The sequence below is a fragment of the Panthera uncia genome (assembly GCF_023721935.1).
Source record: "Panthera uncia isolate 11264 chromosome A3 unlocalized genomic scaffold, Puncia_PCG_1.0 HiC_scaffold_11, whole genome shotgun sequence".
In the NCBI taxonomy this organism is placed as follows: domain Eukaryota; kingdom Metazoa; phylum Chordata; class Mammalia; order Carnivora; family Felidae; genus Panthera; species Panthera uncia.
This window is the reverse complement of record NW_026057578.1, coordinates 87,185,802-87,211,910: the sequence shown is the minus strand read 5'-3', so window position 1 is coordinate 87,211,910 and position 26,109 is coordinate 87,185,802. Positions and strand designations below refer to the sequence as shown.

The 26,109-nt window shown below is 52.5% G+C and overlaps 1 protein-coding gene across 4 annotated transcripts in view; it reads left to right on the top strand.

Moving 5' to 3' along the window:
• Positions 1-26,109, top strand: part of SFXN5 (sideroflexin 5) — a 117,174-nt gene that overhangs the window by 75,921 nt on the left and 15,144 nt on the right. For 2 of the 4 annotated variants that reach the window (XM_049651687.1, XM_049651686.1), the window contains 3 exons: positions 13,883-13,998; positions 15,993-16,078; positions 21,999-22,116. In XM_049651687.1, the coding sequence (XP_049507644.1) occupies positions 13,883-13,998; positions 15,993-16,078; positions 21,999-22,116 (320 nt within the window). The remainder of the gene's footprint in view (positions 1-13,882; positions 13,999-15,992; positions 16,079-21,998; positions 22,117-26,109) is intronic. The other 2 variants (XM_049651688.1, XM_049651689.1) reach the window with 2 other exon arrangements.

The following is a 26,109-nucleotide window of genomic DNA, read 5'->3' as shown; positions in this document are numbered from 1 at the left end:
AGTCTCCCACAGGACCAGTAGATAGAACGCAGGGGATCCTATGAACTTGGCTGGGGAAAATACCTACACTAGCCTCTAGCTGAAATTTAACATTTCCTTCCACTGGGAGTGTAGGCAGCAAACCACAGTAACAAGCAAGAGCTGTGACTTTGTCACCAATAGAAATCACGGATACTTTCACGTCCCGTTACAGTTGTTACAGAGGTTTTAAAATACCGTTCATGTGCCACACTGACTCAAAATTATGATATTGATTCAATCCACTGGTAGGTCTTGTTTTTTAATTCGTTAGTTAAAAAGCACAGCTATGATTGTATCACAATTGAAAAAATATTTGGCAATGTATTCCAATATAATCCCTTTATTTTTTTTAATGTTTATTTCTTTTTTGAGAGAGAGAGAGAGAAAGAGCATGAGTAGGGGAGGGACAGAGAGAGATGGGGGACAGAGGATCTGAAGCGGGCTCTGCGCCGACAGCAGTGAGTCCCACGTACTCGAATTATTCATATTCAGGTAATTATGGTGCGTGCGTGCATGTAGAGGGGATTTCGCTGCCTCCAGCTAAGTCTTTGCTGGTCTTGGAGCCGCTGAGCTCACAATAGATGCCCCCGGCCAGCTCATCAAGCCCAGCCTGGCTCTTAAGAATCTCATGCTTTGTTTGGGGAGAGGGCCCCATAGCAGAATGTTTTTAAAAACTAAAAAGAAACAACACTGAAAGAAGCACGAAGCAGTGTGTGATTAGTCCTCTAAAGAGAAGTATACGCTTGAACCATGATACCGAGTTCCCCATTTGATGCCAGAGGACAAAGATAGGGGCCGGCCCAGGAGTGGTGTCAGGTCCCGTCACCTCCCAGGTGCCAAGGCTCAGTCTGAAGATCCCGAGTCAGACCCAGGCTCATGGTCCCAATCTCATTATTCACCTCCAGGGTTTAGCTTCCCCATCTGTAAAATGGGGGCACTGATACCTACCTTCCTGCAGCCCAGAGCTGTGGGAGGGCCAAACGAGATTACAGACCAGATTCCATTCGCAGGAAAGTGCTTTGGAGCACCTAAAGAGCCCCGTAAGAAGGTGGGAGATCATTACCTGGCAGCCCCTGCCCCCTCGTTGGCCAGAGGCTAATGAACTCCCAGGACCAACTGCCCGTCTGAGCCTCAGCTGACCCAGATAATTGCTTAGCAACTCCACACTTTTAATGAACTCCCAGCTATTTCTGGCATGGGCCACTAATGGAATAACTCTTTAGATCTGACTTTGTTAAGGGGCCTAATTGAGTGAACAAGGCTGCCGATCTTGCGTTCCTCGCTATTCTGGGCTGGAGGGTCAGGTGTAGCCTCAGAAGGTGGCAGCTCTTAGCTGCACTGGACTGGATCTGGGACTCGGCCGAGATGCAGTCTGTCCTTGAGCCAAGCTTCAGACAAGGACCTTGCCAGGGGCCTGTTCCACCCTTGCTCTGCCAGTCATCTTGCTGGATGACCTTGGGGGTGGTCTTAACCTCTGGGGCTCCTTCAGGAGGAGGGTCCCTGCTTTCAGGTTTGACCCTATCTGTCATGCCCACCTGAGACTTTAGGACCTGTCCCTCTTTGGGCTCCAGCCTGATTCTCCTCCTGTCTTAATCCAAGAGGAGCCTGCGGGTCCAGCCACTGTCAAATTGTCTTGAGATCCCATATATCCCTAGTCAGTTGCACAGGTTGCACACAATGCCGTTTGTAATCCTGATAGTCCTAGTTTGCCAGGATCCAGAGAGCAGCATATCCTTTCTGGTTGCTTCCTCAGGCCTGCTGCCTGAGTCCTAGCTGAGTGCCTGCCTCCCTTCCACCCCTGACCCCTGTCTCTCCTTGTCCACATTGCAGGCTTCCACTTCCCTGGCCCCGATGCCCTCCCAGGCCCATCTGCAAATGGATACCTGCTAACCCCCCAGGTAGATGTTGACACGGTGGTGTGCAAGATGAACAGGCATGCCCCTCACCTGCTTTTGAACCCCTGGTCCTCTCGGGCCATCATACAGACCCTGCACTTGGCCACCCTTCACCTTGTTCTCAGGCTTAGACATCTTCTGTAAGGCTTACTGCATGCAGGCAGGGCCTAGGTCCCTCCAGGCATTCACCTGCTTTCCACGGCGGGCTAGCCAGACTAGGCCAAGCCATCGTTAAGGCCACCAAGAAGCTTGCTCAGGATTTGCTTTACCTTGTAGAGGGTTCTTTGCCCCTTCCGACCCCTGGCCTGATGGGGAGACAGGACTCACAGAGCCATAAGTGCTCACAAGAAGGAGGTTGAGGCAAGTGGAAGTGATCAGATTAAGCCCTGGCTGTTGGGATGTGTGTGGGGGCTTGGGGGTGGTGTGTAGAGCAGAAGGGGGTCTTCATGGTGAGGGAGGGCCCTGAAAGGGCCTGTGTGCCCTGTGCTCAGAGGCCATATCCCTACTCCCTCCCTCAGGGAAGGAGGCTCCCAGGAGCCGGTTGCTTCTTCCCGCTGCCCTGCCCAGTGAGTTCTGCCCTGTTCCAGCCTGCAATCTGGAAGGTTGAGAGGATACCTCTCTTCACTGGGCCCTCCATGCTGCCCAAGAGAGAGGCCTGAGACTCTGGGCACAGGACACCTCATTCCCGCACCTGATTCCACTGATTTTACCCCTCTCTGGCTTTGGACCAGACCTCACTTCAGCCCCTTCCCACTGGAACATGTGTGACAGACATTGCAGGCCTTCCCTGGGTTTGTAGGGGCTCCACAGCTCTACACATTTCTCCCAGCATACCTCTGTGGCCTCTCACTCCCCACATTGTCTCTCTGGGAGGACCCAAGGCAGGGCGAGCCATCCCCATTTCCCAGAAGAAAAAATTCAGACTCTCTGAGCTGGCCACCGCCCAGGCCTTGAAGGCCCAGCCCAGGCTACTTCAAGCCCACTTGGATAACCCCTCACCCAAGTAGCCGCGAAACTGAGGCATGTGGTCCAGAGGCGCCCCCCAGGAGCACCCCACCTCCAGGTTCACCCTGGTTTTTTAGCTAGGGTTGTGCGTGTGTACGTGCACGCATGTGTGCTGAGTACGTGGGAAGCCCTGAGGATACTCACTGAGCCCTTCTCTCCCTCATGGTGGTTTCAGAGCCTTGCTGTGCCCCGGTCCACAGCAGCAATCATGTGGGAAATCTCGGTTTCTATTTATACATGGAGATGTTAGGAAAGACGGTGAGCCCAGGAGCATGTGTGCTGGCATCAGAATCGATTGGGGACTGGTAATTAATTTGTTTAGACCTTAATTAATTCTCCAGTTCTTTCTTATTTGTGGACTGTCACGCTTAATTGTGTTCAGGAGCTCGAGCTCGGAGCAGGCCCTCCATTAATTGATGGGTGCTGTGAGGTGGGAGTTAATGGTTTGGGGAGCTGGGCAAACAGTGTAATTAAAGGTCAGTAGAGGAGGCATTGGAAAAACAACCCCCCCCGCCAGGTCCACCCACCAGTCTCCATGAGCAGAGTCCATTCCAGGGCAGGCAGACCCCACAAACAGCCTTCTCTTGAGGCCTTAGGCTGGGAGCTGGCAGGAGTGGCCAGCGGGAGGCATGCAAGGTCGCGGATGCCGCGAGGGGGCACTGGTGAGAGGAATGGGCACATTTCATCAGGAATGCGTGGGGCAGGGCCTTTAGCCAGGGGCCGAGATGTGGGGATCCCCAGGTGCCACCTGGCAAGCAAATCTCCGTACCGGGCTCTGCGTATGTGTGTGCAGGAGTCAGGGAAGGAAGCCCTGAAGGTCACCCCACCCCCACCTGCTTGACTGAATCCATACCCAGCAGGGGACAAGACCCCCATGTGGGCTTTGAGCTCCCTCAGGGGAGGCCGGAGCCTCAGCACCTGCCAGCTGACTCCTTGCACGGGCGGGGGGGGGGGGGATAACCTTCGCGTATGGGCCAAAATGCCAGCCTCATCATCCCTTTGCCGGGAAGCGCCTTCTTCCTGCACTGTCTACAGCAGTCCCCTGCATTAAATGTCACAGCTGATTTCATCACCAGGAAAAAATCTCTGTGTTCACCGGGGAGTCCGTTCCTCAGGATGTCTGGGCAGTGTCTGGGAGGTCTTCTGTTCACATGTCTGCCCTCACCCCACCTCCTTGCTCCCCTTCACCCCCAGGCCACATGGGTCTTGGTGTCCTTGATTCCTTCTTTACTATTCTTCCCTTGGTGTTCAAGCCTCCCTGCTTGCCTCGTCCGGGAGGTGGCCACGGCAGTGTGCCCGAGCCCAGAGGGTTGGTCCTGACCTCCTCAGTTCCTCATTCCCTGAGGTGCACCTGTGTCAGGTGTGGCTGGGCCTCATGACGTTTGTCCCTTCCATCCAGGTCAGTGATAATGTGGTGTCCGCAGCCCTTCAGCTCCTCTGTCCTTTCCTTGACCTAGTCCCTGCCCATACTCCTTTGGAGCTGTGGTGAATCTTCAACCTCCCGTCTGCCTCTCTCACTGGCCCCAGGCCTTTGCACATGGCCCTGTTTGCCTGGAATCTCCGCTTCCCATTACCTCAGCCCCCATCCTCTGCCTTCTTTTGCCTTCATTTCTCTGTTCAGACACCACCTCCACCAAGAAGCCCTCCCTGGTAGGCCCAATCAGGGCTAGACCACAGCACCCTGTGTGTGCCTGTGTGTGACCTGGAATTGCATGTTTTTTGTTGCTGTTGTTTTTTTTTCTGAGTCTGCCTCCTTTATCAGACTGTGAGCTCCCCAAGACTCATTCATCCCCAACCCCCAGTCCCGCGCTACGCCTGGCACACAGTGTTCAGTGTGGGTTTGTTCAGTGATCAAATGAGTGCTTATAAAAAGTCTTTGAAATTGGGCACCCATAGTGGAGGCCCACCATAATGACATCGGTGACCACATTCTGTGGCTGCTTGGACATTTATTCTGTTTTTTTTTTTTTTTTTTTTTTTCATTTTTAAAATTGTTTTTTGAATGTTCTTTTTTGTTATGTAACGTTTTCACTGTCCTCCACATGTTTAGTTGTCAGGCCTAGGGTGGATGACCAATGGGCCACGTTTCCAGGTCATCCGGGGCACGTTCTCCAACCTTTCTGGGTTGGATCTGGAAGGATGAGTGGGCTGGGCTGGGTGCCATAAGCGTGAGCCGCCCTAGAAATGACATGGGCCCCCAGTGTGTATCAGGTTTCAAGAGGACATGAGTAGTTAGCCCGAGGGAAGTCTCCAGTGGTGTGTCCTGGGGCTCTGTCTTCAGTCTTGTCCCCTTCAGTTATAACTGCCTTGGTCATACGTAACTGTGGGTTGCGTTTAAGGAACAGGCACAGCAACTTGGCAGTGACTGTGAATTCATGGGCAAGAGGTGCAGGATCTAAGATTGCTCAAGGTGTGGCCCAGAACAAAGGAGTCTGTTTAGTTCTGGACTCCACACATCAAGAGATGCTCCACACATGATGAGCAGGAGCCCAACAAAAGTAGCAGGATCTTCTGAAAAACTGACAGTCTGTTGTTGCAATGAGCTGCCTGACCCCTCAGTTAGAGAAGTGTCCAAGTAGCAGCCGGGCCCAAAAAGCTGTGAGGGGCTCTCACGTGTGATCAAGTCACCTGTTTCTGGGCAGTTTGCCCAGGACCTGGCATATAGTAGGCACTCAGTGAATGCTTATTGAATGAATGGCTTTCCAGTTCAGAGATTTCATAATTACTGAAATCCAGATAGCAGAGGAATCCAGAGGCAGAGAAGGTGGGAAGCACAAGGCAGGAGAGGGGGGTTATGAATGTGGGAGGAGTAGGGACTGGCTGGGGTGGGCCTGGCCTGTTGAGGAAAGGGAAGGGCAGAGGGCCTTTGGGACCTTGGATGTTAGCTTAGAGTTGGACTTCATCTTATGGTTAACAGGGAACCAACCGCTGAAGAATTTCAAGCTAGGAAGCAGCTGTGATAAAAGGGAGTTTTCCAGACGAATGTGTTAGCAGGAATCTTTTATTAAGAGATCCTGAGCTTGAGAGTCAGCCTACACCTATTTACAGGCTGATTTTTCAATCCCCAAATTCCCAGTCCTGAGTTTGTGACACTTTAGTATGGGTTGTGAACCTCTCCCCAAATTCTCAAGCTATTTAAAAGAAAACTGTGTCATATAGCAATGCTTTTCAGGTGGAATATTGGGGAATATCGTGAAATGAAGCAAATATTAAGGTATCCATCCCTATTTGATAATCATCCCTCCTCTAAAGGCAGGGATGGGGCTGTGTTCTGGTGTGATTCGCATGAGTGTGTGTGTATGTGTGTTTCAGGTCGTGATGTACATACGTGTCCACTAGTAAATACATAGACCGTATCTGGCAGAGACATGAGAACCTGGCTAGAGTGTTGTCTCTGGGGAGGGTCAAGGGGAAGCTAAGAGTCAAGGGTTGGAAGGAGACTGATTTTGTTATTTACCCTTCTATGAGATTTGAATTGTTCACTGTGTGCACATATAACCCACAAAATAGGAAGGAGACAGAGGAAGTAGTGTGGGGAAAGCTTTGTCCAATGTCAGTCTGGACCCAAATGGGAGCTCAAGTCTCCTGGCTACCACAGTCATGCTTTTTTTTTTTTTTTTAAATAAAAATGGTTCTATTATTTTCCTGATAGTATATGATTGCTTTATGAAGTTAAACAACCCTACTTCTCTCTCCAAAGTAAGTTTGTGTATATCCCTCCAAATTCAAGTAAGCCTCTAAAGATGCGGCAATCTCTATTTAATCTATAATATAAATATGCATATATAAATATATATTTAATACAAATGAGATCATACCATGTATACTGTTCTGTAAACTGCATTTTAACCTCAGTAAGTTTTAGACACCTTTGCAGGGCAGTCATAAAATCTCAACTTATCCTTTTTACCAACCCTGATAGTACTGCACTGAACAACCTTATACACACATGTGTCTCTGTGCCCGTGACTGGGAGCTTCTCCAGGGCAGAGATTTTCAAACAGCCACCTGGTGGGGGGGCAGGGGGCAGGGGCTTTTAAAAATGTACAGATCTGGACCCTACTTCAGATTTGGTTTCAGTCATGCAACCAGTGTTGACAGTCACCAATCTAGAAATAGAATGGCCACGTCAGAGGGCGTGCACATACCTAGCTTTGCTAGATATTGCCAAATGAGCATACCGGCTCTTTTCTCCTACCTGCAAGGCTTAAATTTTTGTTTCCCTACATCCTCTTCAACATTTGGTGTTATCAATCTTGAAAATTTTTTGTTCATCTGAAATGGTTCTTTTCTCACTTTAATTTGCATTTTTCCAATTCCCAGGGTGATTGAGAATATTTTCTTGACTGTATTGGGCATTTGGGTTTTCAAATAGAATGGAGAGAAAAGAAGGAGATCCCTATTGCATACTATACACAAAAATAAATTCCGGATAGATTAAGACCTAAATGTGAAAAGTAAATTGTTAAGTCTTCTAGAAAAAAATATAAATGAACACTGGGGAAGGATAGAGTTTCTCAATGACACAAAAAGTATATACCAGAGGGGAAAGGATTGCTTATTTGAGTACATGTTACAGTATATGCCAGAAGACTCCATCTACAAAGTAAGAAAACAAGCCACACACTATTTGTAAGCCATTTAACCAATGAGGATTAGTCTCCAAAACATCCAAAGAACTCCTGCCAGATTGATTTTTCTTTAGATAAAAAAATATATCTTTGACTATTAATAAGATTGAGTTCATGTTCATTGAATTTTTACTATTTCTTTTATGAATTCCTACTCGAATATTTTTGGGGTGATTTCAATGACTATCTTTCTCTTAATAACTGTTAAAGCTCTTTATACATTTTATGAATGGTTTTGCCCCAAAGTACCAGACTCAAACTGGCTGAATTAATAAATGAATGTATTACTGGGGCACCTGGGTGGCTCAGTTAAGCGTCTGACTCTTAATTTCTGCTCAGGTCATGATCTTACAGGTTTCGTGAGTCGAGCCCCACATCGGGCTCTGCACTGACAGTGTGGAGCCTGCTTGGCTCTGTCTCCCTCTCTCCCTCGTGCTGTCTCTGTGTCTCTCAAAATAAATAAGTAAACTTAAAAAAAATTTTTTTTAATTTTAATATTTATTTTTGAGAGAGAGAGACAGAGTGAAAGCAGGGGAGGGGCAGAGAGAGAGGGAGACACAGAATCCGAAGCAGGCTCCAGGCTCTGAGCTGTCAGCACAGAGCCCGACGCGGGGCTCGAACTCGTGAAATGTGAGATCATGACCTGAGCCGAAGTTGGACGCTCAACTAACTGAGCCACCCAGGTGCGCCCCAAAATTTTTTTAAATAAAAAAAAATGAATGTATTACTTCACAAAGGGCGAGTGCCGAGTGAGGCACCCATGGCCCTTCCTTCCACCTCTGTGCTCTGCCGGGGGCTTCATCTGTGGGCTAGCCCCTTTCATGTCCTAAAATGGTAACAGCAACTCCAAGCACCACATTCAGACCCACCACTGCCCAGAGGACAGGAGGCTCTCCCTGCCGCCGCTTCTTGGATGAGAGGAGACCTTTCCCAGAAGTCCCCTGCAGACATCTGTCATTGGCTAGGGTTGGCCACATGTCCCTTCCTCAATCAATCACTGGCAAGGGAAGGATTATCACAACTAGTTAAGACTAATCCTCTGGGGGTAGAATAGTTATTGGGCGTCAGTCACCATGACCTTCTATTGATGAGTAGTAGCCGCTCTTTGTCACATAGAATACATTTTCTCAGTTTCCCATTTCTTATAATATGATTCATAGATATTGACTGCCGTATTTCTCAATGCTCAGATGCCTCAGTTATAGGGGCATTAATGTAATAGCCTTTCCGAAGAGGAGAGGACTGTATTTTCTGTTCGTGTGGAGGAATAAACAAGCCTTCACTACACATTCAATCCAAGTCACTTTCTTCGATGTCACAGAGTTTGAGTCTGAGCCTTCCTCATTTTTTCCACTTCTCTTTTGGACATCGGTTGTTAAACACAGGGTCACGCCCACCACTGTTTTTTGTAACCCTGCTTGTAATCTTGATCCTTTTGGCCACTTTAAAACCGACAGTATGCTTTGAAAGCATGTAAAAGAATTTGCGAATTTTTTGTCTGCATTTCCTAGTTGGTTTTATACTTGTGGTTTCATTTTTTTCCTTTACTTTAAGGAAAAACTATTCCTGAAGTTAATCAGCTTCTTTAGGAAGTTCCTCACATACAGATACCGAAGTGTGGGAACGGTGAGTAGGTCGCACCGATCCCTGCTGGCTGTCAAATTTTTATGATCCACTTTAGGAAGTTTGGCAATTTCTTTTCACTTTTTAGACAAGTAAAGCATGATTCTATTCTCATTGTAAAAATTCAAATGGTATTTAGAAAAACAGGGTAAAAAAAAAAGTGGAAGTCTTTCAACAACCCCTAATTCCTAAATTTAGGTCCCTTCCCAAGGAAATCACTGTGTGAGGTGTGAACCTTCTAAAACATTACCTGTGGGTTTATGGGCACACAGTGCGTGTGTACCAATTATGGGGTTTTACATATAGTAAATCATCCTGTACACAACTCGGTAGCATTTTTTCATAGAAGTTTGTTTTGGAGATCTTCCCATGTGAGTTCCCTAATGGTGGACATTTAGGTTGTTTCTAATTATTTGCTCTTACAAACAGTGCTATAATTAACATCCTTGTAAATGTCTCTTTGTGCATATGGGCAAGCATTTCTTTAGGGTAGCTATCTATGGTTTGGCAATTTCTGCTGCCTTTAATTGCATTGCCTGGTATCTGGCAGACGATCTTCTGCATGTACAATAACTTTTCATGTCCGTGCTCCATTATAGTGTAAGTTCTAAAAAGATGTTTTAGGCAACAATTAGGAATCTAAGTTTAAGTTCAAATTCTGTGCAGACTGCTCTGGGTAGCTGAGGTGACACTTGAACGAACCTCCCCATGTGGCAAAGTTCACACACGCACAGGCAGTTGTGGTGGGGAGCAGGTAAGGGTTCCTCTCCCCCACCCCGACGTCCGTTGTAAGGCCCACTGGGATTTTTAAAACATTAAAACATGGGGGAATCCATCTTAGAGCCAAGGAGTTAAGATATGTTGTTTTCCCCAAATGAATAGCCCAATAGCCCATTGCTTCACCTTCATGTTTGAATGGTCCTTTCCTGTGAGTTGATAGAACTGCTTTCCTGCAAACTCATTTCCCCTACAGGTGGGTGTGTTTCTGGACTATTAACCCCATTGATCTATGTGTCTGTTCCTGTGCTAGATCAGAGGCACACTCCCCCATAGTCGTCTTTTGGAGAACTTTTTTTGCACATTTGCCTTTCTGTCTACTGCTCTTCTTCCCCATGCTGTCCCTTTTACACAGGGTGCTTCATTAGCTGTTCACAATCTGCATGATTTTGCATCACGATGGGTCTGATGTGAGAACATCTGCAGCAGTCAAGCGCATATTTTCCCTGGGACTTGACACTGAGCTTGCCATCAGCGTGAAGCGATCTCTCCCCCTCTCTCTCCCTCTCTCCTCTCTCTCTCTCTCTCTCTCTCTCTCTCTAATCCCATGACATCTCTTAGCATAGCTTCTCCAATGTCAGTTATGCCTGAGTCTTGAATGGTGTCAATCTGAGTTGAAAATGTGCCAGCTTTCTTAACATTATCACTAACAGACTGCTTAATTAACCTGCTGATACTGTCAATAATAGATCTTGCTGGTGTGCTAGAAAGAAGACCCATGGCCTACGGTTTGGTCTCTCTTTCTCTCTCTCTCTTTTTCATTTGCTTAGGCTCTCAGTGCTCATGACTTGGGAGCTGGACTTGCCAAGAGTGGGATGGGAGGGACCAGGGAGGCTTGAAAGGAATGCGGCAGAAATGGAAGTTCTGGACGAGATCATGGAAATGAAATCACTGAATTTCATTTGGTGTTCTCATTGCTCAAAGATGAGAATGGCTAGTAACCTGTGTATACAGTGGGTGCTCAATAAATGCACCAACTGAAGATATTACAGGGCGTGTGCCAGTTGAGTAGGCAGTGAGAAGTGTGGGCGTTCTGAGGGAGGAGCCTGGGGGTGCCACCATTTTAGGGTGGCTTTCAGGGTTTTCCCTTTTTTCCCATCCAGGCAGCTTAGATAAGGAGAGAGCTTTATCGTGCCCAAACTGTCCTGGCGGGGCTGTCTGAGGGGAGGGACACTGGGTTTTCACTTCTTTTCCTGCTTTATGTTTCATGCCAAGTGGTTTTGTGTTTGAACCGAAGTCCTGCTCTATCTGCCGTGGCTTCATTTTACATTTGGAAATTGCAGCGAGCAAGCAGATGCCACCATGAGCCTGGAGCTGGTTGACCACCGCCTCCAAATACTCTTGTCTTTGTCTCCTCTGCCTGGGCACACACACAGCACGGGGCTAGAGATGTCTCAGCAGTCCCTGGCTTCCCCTAACCTGGTGGGGGAGTGGGTGCAGAAGCTGACATCTATGTGAGCTCAGCCGGTGCCCAGAGATCCCATAGAGAGGCTGAGCGCAGCACCTCTTCTTATATCTGGGGAAGGCTGGTAAGGGCGGCCGCTTCCGGTTGCAGAGTGAGCCGGTGGCTCCTGACTTCAGGCAGATGCTGCTTGCCTGGACCACATTCCTTCGGCCTTGCCTTTACCGCCGTGGTGGCGGTGGTGTAGTGGTGCCGTGGCAGTGGTGTAAGGGGTTCTCAGAGGGCAGAGATAGATTCCTTTCAGGGCAGAAAACCCCAAGATCCTCTCCAGTGGTTTTGTGGGTCTCCTGGGAACTGAGGAGCCTGGTAGCCCCAGAGGTGTGAGGGGTGCAGAGTATTCCTGCCGCCACTAGAGGGCATGTCACTAACACACAGGCCAGGTGTCCGCTTCCCGAGGCCACTCTGGGGACCCTTCTGGGACCTGAACCCTGGGAGGGTCCAAGGCTGGCAGGAGCTCACCTCTGGAGGTCAGGAGGGGGAGATTCAGAGCCAGGACTATAACTCAAGCCCAGCTGGCCCCAGAGCCAGGCTCCCAACTTCTCCTTTACCTCAGATTCACCTTCCTACTACTGTCAATCTCTGGACGTGTGTGTAAGACAAGGGTTTCCTAACGTCAACACTACTGACATTTTTGCCCGGATACTTCCGTGCTGTGGAGGCCGTGCGTTGTAGGATGTTTAGCGTACCTCTGGTCAATACCCACTAGATGACAGCACCCCCCAGCCCCAGGTTGCGATAATCAGAAATGTCTCCAAAGCTCGCCAAAGGTCCACAAGATCGCCCCTGGCTGTGTAAGTCAGGTGAGCGTGCCTGCTGTGACGACAGGAGGGACCCAGTGCAGAAGAGGTCTGCCCGTGGTTACCACTGTGCCTGAGAGTCGTGTGGAAACACGAGAGCTCCTCAGAGATGGCATATGTGCTGTAAATACATGTTAAAACTGTATTTGGTCTCCTGCTTTTCTTCTCCAAAGACTGCAGAGCCTCTCGGTCTTTCCCTCTGTTTATTCCACCTCCCCACTTTATTGAAACAAGAGACTGAGGCTCAGAGACCCCCAGGGTCTCAAGCCGCCCCTCACCTGCAGAACCCCGTCCCCCAGCTGCAAGCGCCCTCACCGCCGGCTCCCCAGCCTTGGCTCGGGCACCAGGAGCATCTGTGGTCCTCCTCCCACTGCACCTGCCCACTAGGCCCTGCAGCCCTGCGGCTCCCCAAACCCTAGTGCCCCCCCACTGGAGGGAGTGGGGAAGCAGCAGGTGTTGATGCTAATCAGCGTTCACAGCCCAGAACTGCAGTCGCTCCCAGGCTCACACACTCCCCAAAATTAAACACTCATTATACAAAATTAATTGACATTAATTAGCAAAAATTAAAACTTTAAACACAGCAAGGCGCTTTTGGGGGAGGAGTGAAGCAGGCGGCCTCCACATTTGTCACCCCCCACTCCCCACCCGCCCACCACCCTCAAGTCCCCCCAGTTTTATCCCGGAACAGGGTTGGAGGAGGTCAGGCAAGGTCAGCACCACACCAGCCCTGCCCCAGGCCCAGGTCCAGCTCCACGAGTTCCAGGCGAGAGGAGCAGAGGGACACTCCTGGGGCTAGTCACCAGCTGATGGGTGGCCCCCAAATGCTGGTATCTGGTGTCTAACGGAGGAGCCAGGAACCCTCCCCTCAGCCTAGGTCTGTCATGATCTCCTAGCCAAGGGAGGGAACCCAACCATGTGAAGTGAGAAGGTCGGCCTTTAGCTCCTCCTGACCCACCCCTGCCCCCTATCCCCGAACCCGCCCATCTCCGGGGCACCCAAAGGATTAGCTCTGTCCCACTTTGCTGTGTGACCTCAGATAAGTCACCCCCCTCCCCTGAGCCTCACTGTTCCATCCATATGATGAGGGGGCGGCGCTGGGTGAGTGCTGAGGTTCCCGCCTGCTCTGGCACCTGCAGTCAGAGAAGCGGATCTCTGGGAACCCGATTCACTCTGAGGAGCAAAGGGCTGAAGGTAGGGGGCTGCCATTTCGAGAACATGCCCGGAAAGGCAGACCGAGGGGTTGAGTTGCTGGTGATGGAACATCAGGCACTGGTGAGGTGTCTTCAAGCCAGGGAGCCCTCCCAGAGGGGCACTCACTTCGCCTGCTTGCCAGGCCCACCCCCGAGGAAAGGAAAGCAGCTATCCCTTGATAGCTCTGCTCTCTAGCTCCTGAGCACTGCCCCCTTCCTCTTCTCATGTAGGTTATTTTCCACCTTTGCTCACCAGGCCATCAAGGGCTCCCAAATCCCTCAGCAGGCTGATGGGCAGATGGGCAGCAGAACCACACCTTCACTCACCACATTTGAACGCAGACTTGGCCCTTAACTCAGGACTGTTGCTGCTTGGGACAGGGAGGCTTGGGTGCATCCCGGTGGCTTTGCTCCACCAGCTAGAATGGCATCCTCCCCTCTTACTCCTGCCCCCCTGCTCCCCTCTCTCTCTCTCCAGCCAGTGCCAACATCTGCAACGTGGTCCTGATGCGGTACGGGGAGCTGGAGGAAGGGATCGATGTCCTGGATGGTGATGGCAACCTCGTGGGCTCCTCCAAGATTGCAGCCAGACATGTGGGTCATCCGGAGGCTCAGGGGGCCAGTGGAGAGGCCAGCAACAGGGAGAGGGTTTTGTTCCTCAGGGGCTTCTGTGCATAGTGCCTTTGCTTTGTCTTCTTGGTCTGCCTTCCTTGTCCCATCCTGCCTCCCTTCTGCATGAGCCCAGGGCCTCCAGGTCTGGCCCCAGCCATGCCTGTCCCTGAACAGTCCTTCTCTCCATCCCCACTCTCGTCACCACTGTAAGACATCCCATCTCTTGTCCCAGCCCCTCAGGACCTGGCTTCTCTGATCTGTTAATTGGAAAGGGCAGAGGAGACCCCCCCCCCCCCAGAGCTTTCTTTCCCCCACCCTGGGACCTAGAGCCCTGCTCTCTGGGCTTTCAGAGCCTCCTGGGCAAGAAGAGGAAGTATGGGAGCGGGTAGTTCGTGGTTCTGTGCTAATGGGCACTTCTGCAGGTGGCACCTCCCTGGGGACCGAGTGTGGCTGAGGTGGGGCTTTGGGGAAAGAATATCTTGCTGCAAGAAGGCCATCTTTCACCTCTCATTTCATCAGCCTCACCTACTTCAGCAACTGGAATTTTTTAGAAAATTCCAGTCGGCTTGTGTATCTCCCCATGCTTTCCCAGCCTTCATCCTAGTGGTGATTAGTGGCCGGTGTTGCTCTAGCCTGAGTGATGGCATGGAGGGTCTGCTGTGAGTACCTGAGCATTCTCCTCCTCTCCAGCCGCTGTCCCTTATCAGCTTTCCCGATGGGCCCCAAGCCTCACCTCCGTCAGTGAGGCCTTCTCTATAATCCTCTGAGGTGGGAAGAACCCTTTCCTTGTCCTAGCCCTCCCCTCCCCACTGGTCTCAGAGGACATGAGTGCCCATCCAAGGCTTGTGAGGGGCAGAGGGCCTGGGGGTGCCGGTGCCGGCACTGTACCCTCGGGTTCTTGTGCAGGCACTGGGCCCCCCATCATTCCCACACCTGTTCAGAAGACTGGAGGAACCTTCTCCCAGGCCTTCCAGAGGCTGATCGTGACAGACCTAGTTTCCTGGAAGACATTTTCAGCCCTGAACCTATCCATCATCGAAGGGGATTTGGCCTCAGTTTCCTACCCAACCCCATCCTCCCATGCAACCCTAGTGTTTCCCCTGATGTGCCGAGAGGGAGCTGACTACGGTAACTCTCCTCATGATGCAAACAGCAAGGAACCCCTCACCCTTGCTGTCTAGGGGAAGGCTCCCAGGGCTTATGAGCTGTGAGCATTCTTCAGCACTTCTTTGAGGGCCAGGAGCCCAAGCCTTGAAGGAACTCCCCACAGTGACCATCAGAGTGCAGAACTGCCTCTGAGCTGTTGCCTTCACCATGCCCTGCCTCCCCAGGAATCCCAGGGGAGCCCTCAGAGCAAGGACCCAGTTAACCCCATATGGAGACACAGCAGACACTCAGCAGAAGCATTTCCCGCTCGCAAAGCTGACCTCTCGTCACTAAGAAAGGCTCTCATCCAGAGCCAGGAGAGGCAGAATCTTTGAAATTTTTGTCTTTAGGGGGTGTCAAAAAGAAAAAAGAAGTAAATCCCAGAATTTCTGTCCTTCTTCAGCACCGAGAGCCTCACGCGGCTCAGCAGGCCCCAGCTGTTTGCTCTGGTCCTTCCAGCTCCTGCTTTGTTTTTAGAGCATCTCGAGTCCTCCATATGCTTCCTCCCCAGCCCCTGCTCCTGCCACCGAGGCACCTCCCCGGGCACAGGCCCCTTCCTGGGGCCGCTTCTGTGTTGCCACCCCTCCCCCACATGTGGCAGGTGACAGGGATCTGCTCTTTTCAAATGTGTGTGGTGGGAAGATGGGGGTGGCTTTTTTCTGTTGTTTGGAATAAGGCTTTGTGAGCAATTCCATGAATTATTCCAGCCAGCCAGATGTGCTTAGCAGCAGTACACACACCTAGAGGCTCCAGGGGAGGGGTTCACCGCCAGGTGGCTCTCCCCCACCCCCTGGGAGCTCTGCTCACCACAGCCTCTGCTTGCCCCTCAGGCCCTGCTCGAGACGGCGCTGACGCGAGTTGTCCTCCCCATGCCCATCCTGGTGCTCCCCCCGATCGTCATGTCCATGCTGGAGAAGTGAGTTGGGGCAGCCAGGAGAGAGGGGCCACCGCTGGGGAGGAGGGTGTGAGAGAAGAGGAACCAGCTGGCCCAGGGCAGGGGACAGAAGTGGCTGGCAGCCCACCCTGCCCGTTTGTTCAGACACTCCTGGGCAGTGTTACTGGAATCGTGCCGTGAACGTTCACGGACTTCTATTCTGCAGGACCCTGCGCTAGGTGCTAAGAAGGATGTCCAGATGGACAACACTGGCCCTGTCCTGAGGAGCGGACAGTTCTGGGGTGTGTGTGTGTGTGTGTGTGTGTGTGTGCACACGTGTGTGTGTACATGTGCTCTGTTGGTGCACAGTGCAGGACTGGTTGTGAAAAGAGTCTGAGGATTGTGGTAGGAAGACTAGATTTGGGGGCAGGGCCACCCTATTCAGGCATCCACCCTGAAGCAACTCAATACCTCACTGAGCCTCAGTTTCTCGTTTTTAAAATACAGATAGTACTAACCTCCCTGCCTTCTGCAGAAGCGTGTTCTGAGAACACATATTTGCCATGACAAATCTTATAAAGACATAAGGGAACACAGCAATATGAGCAACAATAGAGTGATCCTATAATTAATGAGCAGGACGTTGAATTGTGAAGACAGACATGCTGCCGGAAGGGCAGGCTGAGGGGACAAAGGGAGGAGCCAGAGCTGACCTTCACGCAGGCTTGGGCAGGCTCTGAGGATGAGTGTGAGTCTGGGAGGATGGCAAGGAGCAGAGAAGGGCTCTAAGTGGGGGCAGCAAGGTGAATACGAGTCTGGAGGTGCAGACCCCGAGCTCACGCAAGTACGAGGGAGGCAGTGACCACTCCCACTCTCCTGGTGGCCTAGCCTAGGAGGGGGTGCCTCAGGGCATAAAGACAGGCTTGGGGACACCCTACCTGGGGCTCTAGATCAGTTTAGGGACCTTCCTATTCCCACCATTTGAATTGTAATAACAGCTAACATTTATTAAGCGTGTCCTGAGTGCCAGTCCTCTCCCAGCCAGGTCTCTGCCCCGACGCCATCTTCTCAAAGAGTCCCTCCCTGACCACCCCATCAAGGTAACAGCACCATTACTCCCTTTTCTGTCCATTGCCTTATTTTTATTCATAGCACCTAGAGACATCACAGACTTTATCTCGTTGTCTATCATCTGTCTGGCCCACTAGAATGCAATCTCCGTGGAGGCAAGTAAACGCGTGTCATTTATTGCCCTGCACAGCATCCAGCACGGTTGCTGGCACGTAGTAGATGCTTAGTGTTTGTTGAATGAATGATCTCATTTAACCATCACAACAGTATGGTGAGGTAAGTGTAACATTTCCTTTTCACAGATGAAGAAAGCAAGGCGAAAAGAGGTTATACCATCTGCCTATAGTTCTCCAATAGGAAACGACAGAGGCAGGAGTGGCCCAGGAGCACAGCCGCAATGCTGGCTCTTCCTCCCACACAGGCTGCCTTGGGTCTTCAGATCACATCGCATAATCCACATGTCTTTGGGTCTTGCCCTGCATGGAGACAGGAGAGGAGCAGATGTGGGGTTCTGGTCTCAGGAAGCCTGTATTTTGATAAAAGAGATGGCCATGACCCGTACACAAGTCAGCTGCAGGTGGGGCTGGGCAGTATGTAAATGGGCCCAAGGTGACCTTGAGGGGGGGCGGGGGGAGCACTATGGGCCCATCAGCAGGGAAGGCTGGTCCATAGGAGAAGGGCTGCAGCTGACTCTGAGAGCAGGGTAGGACTTCTGTGGAAGGCAGGCTTTCTGGACAAGGTGTGGGTCTTTTGTGCGGGAAATTGAGGAGTCTAACCAGACAGAAGCAAAGTGTGCTTGTTGGGGCCAGCTGATCAGGGGCCCTGTGTCCAGCCAAAGAGATGATCCCTTCCTCACCATGGAAGAGGGGGAGTCGTGGGAGGCAACTGAGCAGGGGTGTGGCGTGTTGAGCACTAGGATTCAAGAAAATCAATCTTGTATGGGAGTTGCAAAAAGAAACAGATCTTGGGAGAGCAATGGCTTTGGTGCCCCTGGCCCTTGTGTATGTAGCTGCCTCGTGAATGGTGACCGCAAGTACACACAAGGAGACCACCAGGCAAATGAGGAAGGCAGGGCTTCAGTCTTCAAAGCTACTGAACCCCAGGCCTGGAATTTTCTGGGGAAACATCTGTGATGCCTTTCTAGTTGGTATCTGAGCTGGGTTTGCAGAAAGTGGAGTGGAGTGGAGTGATGGTTAGTGTCCCATTGGTTTGGGGATTTAAATAGCTTTGGGAAGTTGGGTGGGATTGTTCTGGTTCTGAACCTCCCGGCCTAGGATCTGCGCAGAGGCTGTGTGCCTGGCTCAGCTCAGAGCTGAGCCTGAGTCTGTCAGGGAGGCGGAGACAGGGAGGCCATTTGGTTCTGGCAGCCTTGTGTTTGGTGGGTCCTTTTCTGAAGTTCCTGAGAGGGTCCCTGGGGAGGAGAAAGAGTCCAGCCCAGGATCCCTCAGCAATATCCAGACCCAGTTTGTGCCCTCAAGGACTTACTAACCTCAGATCTGTCGGGTAACCCCAGGACTGTGTGGTAGGAGGGGCCGAGCCGCACAGCAGTGGCAGCTGAGGCTCCTGGTAGGAAAACGGAATCCGGGTTCCTGCTCCAGCACTTTCAGGCCTGGCTAGTGGAGGAGAGAGTCCCTCGGCCGCGGTCTCCCACCCAGGGAATGCTGGCACTGCCCGCTTCACCACCTTGTGGGCTAGGAGCCTTTGCAGGGGCTCCAGCATGCACCCTGCAGCCTTCCACACGCAGGGGTGCTAGCAGCAGGGCCTCTGCCCAGAAGGCTGGTGGGGGAGCCCAGTTGGGTGAGAGAGTCAGGACAGCCAGGGGAAGAAGACAAAAGAACACTTACAAAGCAGCCTACTTGCAAATTAATGGAGTGCAAACTAAGACTGCTCCAAGTGCTGAGGGAGTGTGCGGTGGTGGCGGGGAGGCTGCAGGGAGACAAGCTGTCGCGGGGCGGGTGTGGTGGTGCCATGGCTGGGGCCCGCTGGCTCTGCCTCTGGCCTCAGCCCTGCCTGCTTGGGAGGAGCACTCGGGGACAAGGTCCCCAGGTTTCCTGCTGGCATAAGAGAGGTGGGAGCCCAGCTTGTCCGGGTGTCCCTGTCTCTGAGACCAAAAGGGAGAGAGTCTCAAGTCTGAAGCAGAGGAGCCACCACCCCCGACCCAGAGCACGGAGGGTGTGCACCCCTCCCACACACACACCCCTTCCCCTCACTCTCCACTGCCCCTTCCCTTGGGCTGAGGGCTCACACTCCAGCTCTACCCTCCTGAGGAGGAAGATGGTCTTAGTCCCTGGGCTGGGAGATCCATCCTCCCCATAATCCCACCAACTCAGAGGCAGGTGCAATGGCTCTCTTCCCTCAGCCCTGCATCCCTAGCCCTGGAGTTCGCCTTCCAGCCAGGTGGGGTCCCAGCCGGGTAGGGGTTCAGACTACATCCTCCCCAGTGGTTCCTGAGGCCGCTCCCCAGGCTCCCTCCTTCCCGAGGCTCCGGGTCTTTCCTTTCTCCAGGCATTCGCACACACGCACATCTCTCCATCTGCATATTTCAACTCCCCCAGCTGCCTTTCCGATCCCTCCCTGCCATTTCCCTCTCCTCCACCCCTCCCCAGTCCTGCTGTGTTCACTCTCCCTGCTCAGGGCTGGGACTTCAGGGGTTCCTGTTTGGCTGAAGTCTTGGGGCTGCCTGCTTCCTGAGTCAGGAGCACAGGCTTGGGGCCTTCTGGACCCCTTTTCCAGTGCAGATTTCAGCCAGTCACCCCTGAGAGAGGAGCTGAGGTCACAGCCCCATGTGGAAGGAGGCTGTCCAGTGTCCCCGCCAGGAGTGCCCAGGGATTCAGCCCAGGGCCTGCCCCTCACCTGCCAGGGAGGGAGCTTCACTCTTTCTCCCTGTCACCCTCCAGGCCCTTGGTGACCCTCCAGTCTATGCCTCCAGGGACTGAGGTCCCAGTCACTGCCACAGGACAGGAAGGCAGCCCCACCCTCCACAGCCTCTTCAAGGCAAGGGGCCTCCTGTGTAAGTCTGGAGAGTGAGCCCGGGTACCCCACTTCCTTGTCCTGCTGGAGAAGTTGATCTCAGTTAAAAAGATCTCAGAGCCCATTTCAGCCTTATTCCTGGCCCTTCTGTGACTCCCATGGAAGCCAGGAGACCTTGGGCTGAGTCCATGGAGGATATGAGGCTCACCTGACCTGCTCTTAATCCTATGAAACTGCCCTCTCTCAATTCAGTCTTAATTCAACAGCTGGACAGGTCTTGGGGTCTGGGCAAGTGGGAAGGGCTAGAGGGTAGCCCTAGGGTCCTCCCTCTTTCCTGCACTTAACAAGAACAGTAACAGCAATAATAACACAAAATCACTGAGCACTTACTGTGTCCAGGCCTTTTATTTGCATAGAATTAACAAATAAGTGGAGCTTTATTTGTGCCTTAGCAGGAACATCCTAGGCCAGGGTTTCTGTTTTAGACTCATGGAAGGTTGTTTGAAATACAGATTCCCAGGTATGATACCAACTGAATGGAGATCTTATGGGGGTAAGGGGCCCTTGGGAGTCTGCATTGTTTAGCAGTTACCAAGACACCAGAGTTTGAAAACTGTGGCTCCCAATTCTGCTGTCTGCTCGGAGCCAGGAGCTCTTGTCCCAGGAGGGGAAGGTTGGGGGGGGGGGGAAGCAGTTGCCTGCCCCCACAATGGAGCCTGCCTCCAGGAGAGCCTCTCACCTGCCTGTGGTCATAGCCAGCCCTGTTCCAGTAGGAGAGGGGCAAGACCCTGATTATATCCTTTTCACACCAGGAGCCAGTCAGTCATGAGGACGCTGACACAGTTACTGAAATCAGATTTAGTGCCCACCCAACATAGTCCAGTCACCCATCCTGCTGGCGCAGGGCCCCAAGCCTCCCCAAGTAGAATGCCTGGTGGTCTCCACTAAAGGGCCTGCTGGATTATACAAAATGTGAGGTTCTGATGGGCAGCAAGGAAAGGTATATTGGCCAGTGGGCATGGCCCCCTCTCCGTCTGGAGACCTTGTTTCTATCATGGAGCTGGGGCCCCAGAGCCTGGAGGGAGGGTTTTCATACACTTCTCCTGCCCAAGAATCCCACCTCCAAAGCTTGTCATGGCAGGGGGCGGGGGGGGGGGGGGGGTGCCAGCTGTGACATGCTGCAATGAGGCTGGCAAAGTGTTCTGCGGGCAGGAGTTGGGGGCAGCACGGGAGCGATAGCACTCTCAGGAAGTCAAGAGTCCAGGCAGCAGCCCCGTCTGCCTCCTGCAGATTTAGCCATGGCCTTGGGCAAGTCATTGCCCTTCTCTGTGGCTCTTGGATGGACGTGGACCAGGTGGTCGCTGGGGTGTGTTCTGTTCCCATACGCGGAAGAGGATAATCCCCTCCCGGCTGTGTGTATGTGTGTGTGCATGTGCCTGTATCCACATGTGTGTGTGTGTATGTGTGCATGTGTCTGTGCTGTTTGTCTCTTTCCCTGGACCTGGCACCTACTCTGGTTTGTTCAGTGCTTCGTTATGTGCCGCCTTTGAGGACCGTCTTTCTCTGCTGTGTGTCTCCCCAGGGGCAGGGGCTGACAGCCTCCTCTATTGTCTCCCCCACATGTGGCCTTCTTTGCACAGAGCTGGACGCATGGTGGGATGGGTGCCCCACAAGTACTCATTTATGATGGATGATTGAGAGTTCCCCCAGCAATGTCCTTCAGAGCAGAGCCTGGGGAAAAAGGTGCCGTTGGGGAAGGCCCCAAAGATAGAATTCCACCACGACTATTTAGCTATGGGTTGGCACTGGCCCAGGACCGTGCTGCCTGGCCCTGGCACACTGAGTGGGACCCCGCGTGGTGGGTAGCAGCAGCTCACCCTGTCTTCTGGTCTCATGGAGCTCCCTCCTCTCTCCCCCACAGGACGGCTCTCCTGCAGGCGCGCCCCCGGCTGCTCCTCCCTGTACAAAGCCTTGTGTGCCTGGCAGCCTTCGGCCTGGCCCTACCGCTGGCCATCAGCCTCTTCCCGCAGATGTCAGAGGTCAGTGTGGGGAAGGTCTCGAGGGCAGGACGGGTGGGTACAGTTTTGCCATTTATTAACAAATACTTATTCAGCGCTGACTCCTTGGCCCTGAGCTAGGCACTGGGGTTAGAGCCATAAAGGAGACACATTCAGGCCCTGACCTCTCCCGAGCTGAAGGCCAAGCAGTGAGCATGACAATTAAAAAGGGACTAGCAAATGAAAGGGGAGGACTGTTAGGAGGGAAAAGTCCAGCCGGACATGGGAGGAGACAGTGCGGGACCCCAAACCCAGCCTAAGAAGGAAGTGGCATTTCATGGGGCCTTGAGGATGAGCTGGAATTGGCCAGGTGCAAGGGGGAAAAGGGGACATATAGGCTGCGGTCACCTGGGGTGAAGCTTCTGAGAGGAGGCAGCACACAGCGCATTACAGGGGCCAAGGAAAGTCTGCATCACGAGCAGAGGGTGGGCCAGGCAAGGGGGCCCAGGGCAGGTGGAGGTGGGGACTTGGGAGCCAAAGCAGAGAAGGTAGGTGTCATCAGAAGGGCCGTGCAACGCAGGACTGCAGATTCCCAATTGTGAGCCTGGGGTGGAGCTCTGGAGGAGAAGGAGCCATCAGGAGGCAGTGGGCATCCAGCAAGAGATAGTGTCAGCTTGGACCAGGCTGTTGGAAGTGGGCATTGAGAAGTGGGTCCTTTAAGAGGAAATTAGGTCTATGAAGAACCGCATGTGGTGGGAGGGAAGGGAGCAACGGGGTGTGCGTCCGGCTTGCTGTTTTTGAACGACCAGGCAGACGTGAGCACTATTTAACAAGATAGAGACACGAAGGGAGGTGGTTTGAGGGAAGAGGGCATGTTGAGTTGGATGGACACGTGAGGTTCCAGGATCCTGTGGAATGTGCTAATGGGGGTGCCCGGTGGGAAGTCGGCTCTGGGCCTGGAATCCAGGAGAGAGGCCTGGGCTAGAGGGACGGATGTAAGGCCACCAGCATAAAAACAATGATGGAAGCCAGGGAGTGTGTGGAGAAAAGAGGCCCTGGGGAGGAGTGGCATCCACAGACCAGCAGCCAGTTTGGTAAGTTCAGAGCTAAGTGCGGTTGGAGGGGGGTGGGCTGCCCGCAGGGGCAGGCATTCCTGAGAAGTTGAGCCCCATGAAGTTGAAGTGTCCCTTGGTGTCCCAGACGATGAAGGCAAACCCTCTCCCCAGGAGTGGGCCCAGCTGAGAGGTGAGGAAATAGGGTGGCAGGGCTGACGGCTCTGTCCAGGGGCTTGGCACTAAGGGAAAACAGAAATAGACCTGCAGCTGGAATGAGATGTGGGATCGAGGGAGGCTTTGATTTGCTTATTTTTCCCTTTTTTAAATGAAAGAGATGGGAGCTTGTGTAAATACAAAAGGGAAGGTACCAGGAGAGAAGCAGAGGACCGAGGGAGGGGGAAGATGGGGAGAGCAAAGTCCATGGAGTGGGGGCGGGGCAGAGCACAGACCGGGGATTCAAGGGATTTGCCTTGGCTGCGGAGAGCCTGCTCCCCACTTTAGGAGTGGGGATGGAGAGAGATGCAGTTGGGGATGGTGTTGGGGGGTAGGGAGGTTAAGGAAGTTGTTCTGATAGCTTCTGTGTCCTCCTGACCGAGCAGAGAGGATGGCGAAGGGTGGAGGAGGGGGAGGCCAGAGGTTTGAGGACTATGGAGACATTCGGAGGGAGAATGGGAAAGACAGCTGACCAAGGAAGTTAGAGAATCTGGGTGGGCAGTGCACCAGGTCTGCTGTGAGGATGCAGGTCTGTGGGCGTGGCCAGGGCCTGTGTGTCTAAAGGAGCCGGGGCTGAGAGGGCCACAGGGTTCACTCCGCAGGTTTCATCTGGCTGGCTGATTCGGGGAGTCAGTAAGCCATCAGGAGGAATGGCGGGCCCCGGAATCTTAGCTGGGTGGGTGAAGATGGGCGAGTAAGCTGACTGGGGAAGGCAAGGTTTGACAGAAAGGCAGACCCAAGGGGGTCATAGAATGAATGTGGCATTTGGAGTCACTGAACTCTTGGGCAGATGGAGGCTGTGGCCACAGACTGGCACTTAAGAGTTTGCGATGACAGGCCTGATCCTGCTCAGTCCTGAGAGAGGTGGGCGTTGGGGGCAGGTTCCTGGAGGGAAGCCAGAAAGGTAAAACTGAGGGGCCTGGACTGTGGGCCCTGAAGACCCAAGGTCCTAAGTAGGAGGTAGTGAGCCAGCCCCGAGCCCTGAGGTCCCAGGAGGGTGAGGACTAGAGTCACTTCCCCACACTGAGCCCCAGAGATTTAGAAGGAAACCAGAATGGGGTGGGGCTCCTGTCTTGGAGGGCCCAAGGCACACTGGGGTGGGAAGCCCGGTGTGTGATATGTGCCAGGAACGCCCTCATGCCCGCAGGGCCCAGCCTTGCTGTGAGGCCAGGGATACCCCTTCCCCCATGAAAGCTGAAAAGCTGTTACCTGATGTTTGGAGATTCTGAATGGAGCCAAGGGCTCCAGAAGTTCTGAAGGTGGGAGAGAGGGCACTTCTCGGTGGTCTTGGCATCCCCGTCCTGGAAGGGCTGTGCCCAGCACTCGCCAAAGTGACTGCATCTCTCTGTACAGTCAGGCTAAGTCTGCAGTTCTAGGCGAGGGTCAGAGACACTCGTAGGCACCACTGTGTTCAGAAGCTTCGGGTAGGTCTCCTATCTCTGTCACATGGGGAGCGACCTAGGGCAGAGAAGCCTCACAGGACAGAATCGGGGACTGGCCTGTTGGAAGGATTGCTCAGTTTACCATCCTTCTGGCTCTGCTGGGGAAATGGAGGCCCAGAGCAGCCCAGGGACCAGACCAACGTCACAGAAGTGAGGCGGTGATATGAGAGGAACCCCCAGAGGCCCATTCCCAGGCCATGCTGCATCTACTTGTTCTGTAGGATTTTCTCTCCTCCCTCAGCCACTTTGACTGCACTGAGGTAGTGGAGAGATGGGGGGACCGGGGGCCACCCTACTCTCTGGGGGGAAGAGCCTAGGAGTGGGCCTTTGGCAGGTGTTCCTCTGGGGCAGATGATGGAGAGATGGCTGCAGTCCACCCACCCAAGCCTCTGGCTCTAGCTGCAGGAGGTGGTCTCAGTGAGCAGGTCTGCCCTCACAGAGGCTCTCAGTCAAGCTTCAGGCTCCTCTCTTCCCTCATGTCTGCCTCAAACAGGCATGGAAATGGACCAAAGTCCCTCTCATTGAAACCCAAGCCTTTTTTTTTTTTCTAGACTGGGAAGAATGTAATCATGGCATGAGAAGTCTGTTCTCTCAAGAAAGGAGGGTAGGGATGTGGTTTTCAGTGCCCCTTCCTCACCTGCATCAAGTCCACTAGGATGTAGGCAAGGCTGGGGGCTTTATGAGCTGTTTTGAGGCCAATCTGCGACCTGTGGCAGTAAGGCCATCAGCCAACTGGCTGAGAGGACCTCATTCCCTCCATCCATCCTTCCAATTAATTCTAATGAGGTACAGCTTCTGCCGTATGGGGATCATGTCTCACATCCCAGAAGCCAGTGGGATTTGCCATAATAAGTCTGGACTTGCTTGGGCTGACCCATCCTTGCCAAGAGTCACCAAGGTTGTCAACAGGAGTAATAGCTGGAACACCAATTAATTAATTAGGGGACTTGGAAATAGAGTTTAGGAACTTGTTTCTAGAATGGTTGGCCTGCAGTGATTGGTGTGGAGTTTCCAACCCACTAACCCCAGAGGTTGAGGAAAGAACTTCAATCCTCCCTTCAATCCCTGGGAGAGAGTTTTGCTGCTCATTTCAAATTAGTATTTCTGCCTATTAAAATGGTGCTAATTTTAAAATTAAAATTGCAAACAATAATAATAGCCACCATTTGCTAAGCATCTACTAGGCCTGTCAGCATGTTGGTAACTGTGCATCCCTTGTATCAAGTCCTCCCAATGCCCTTCAAGTCTGAGGTATTATTGACTCTTAAGGGATGTTACCTAGAGCGTTAGCGTTAGGTGTGCACATCTCTGACTCTGGGAAGAGA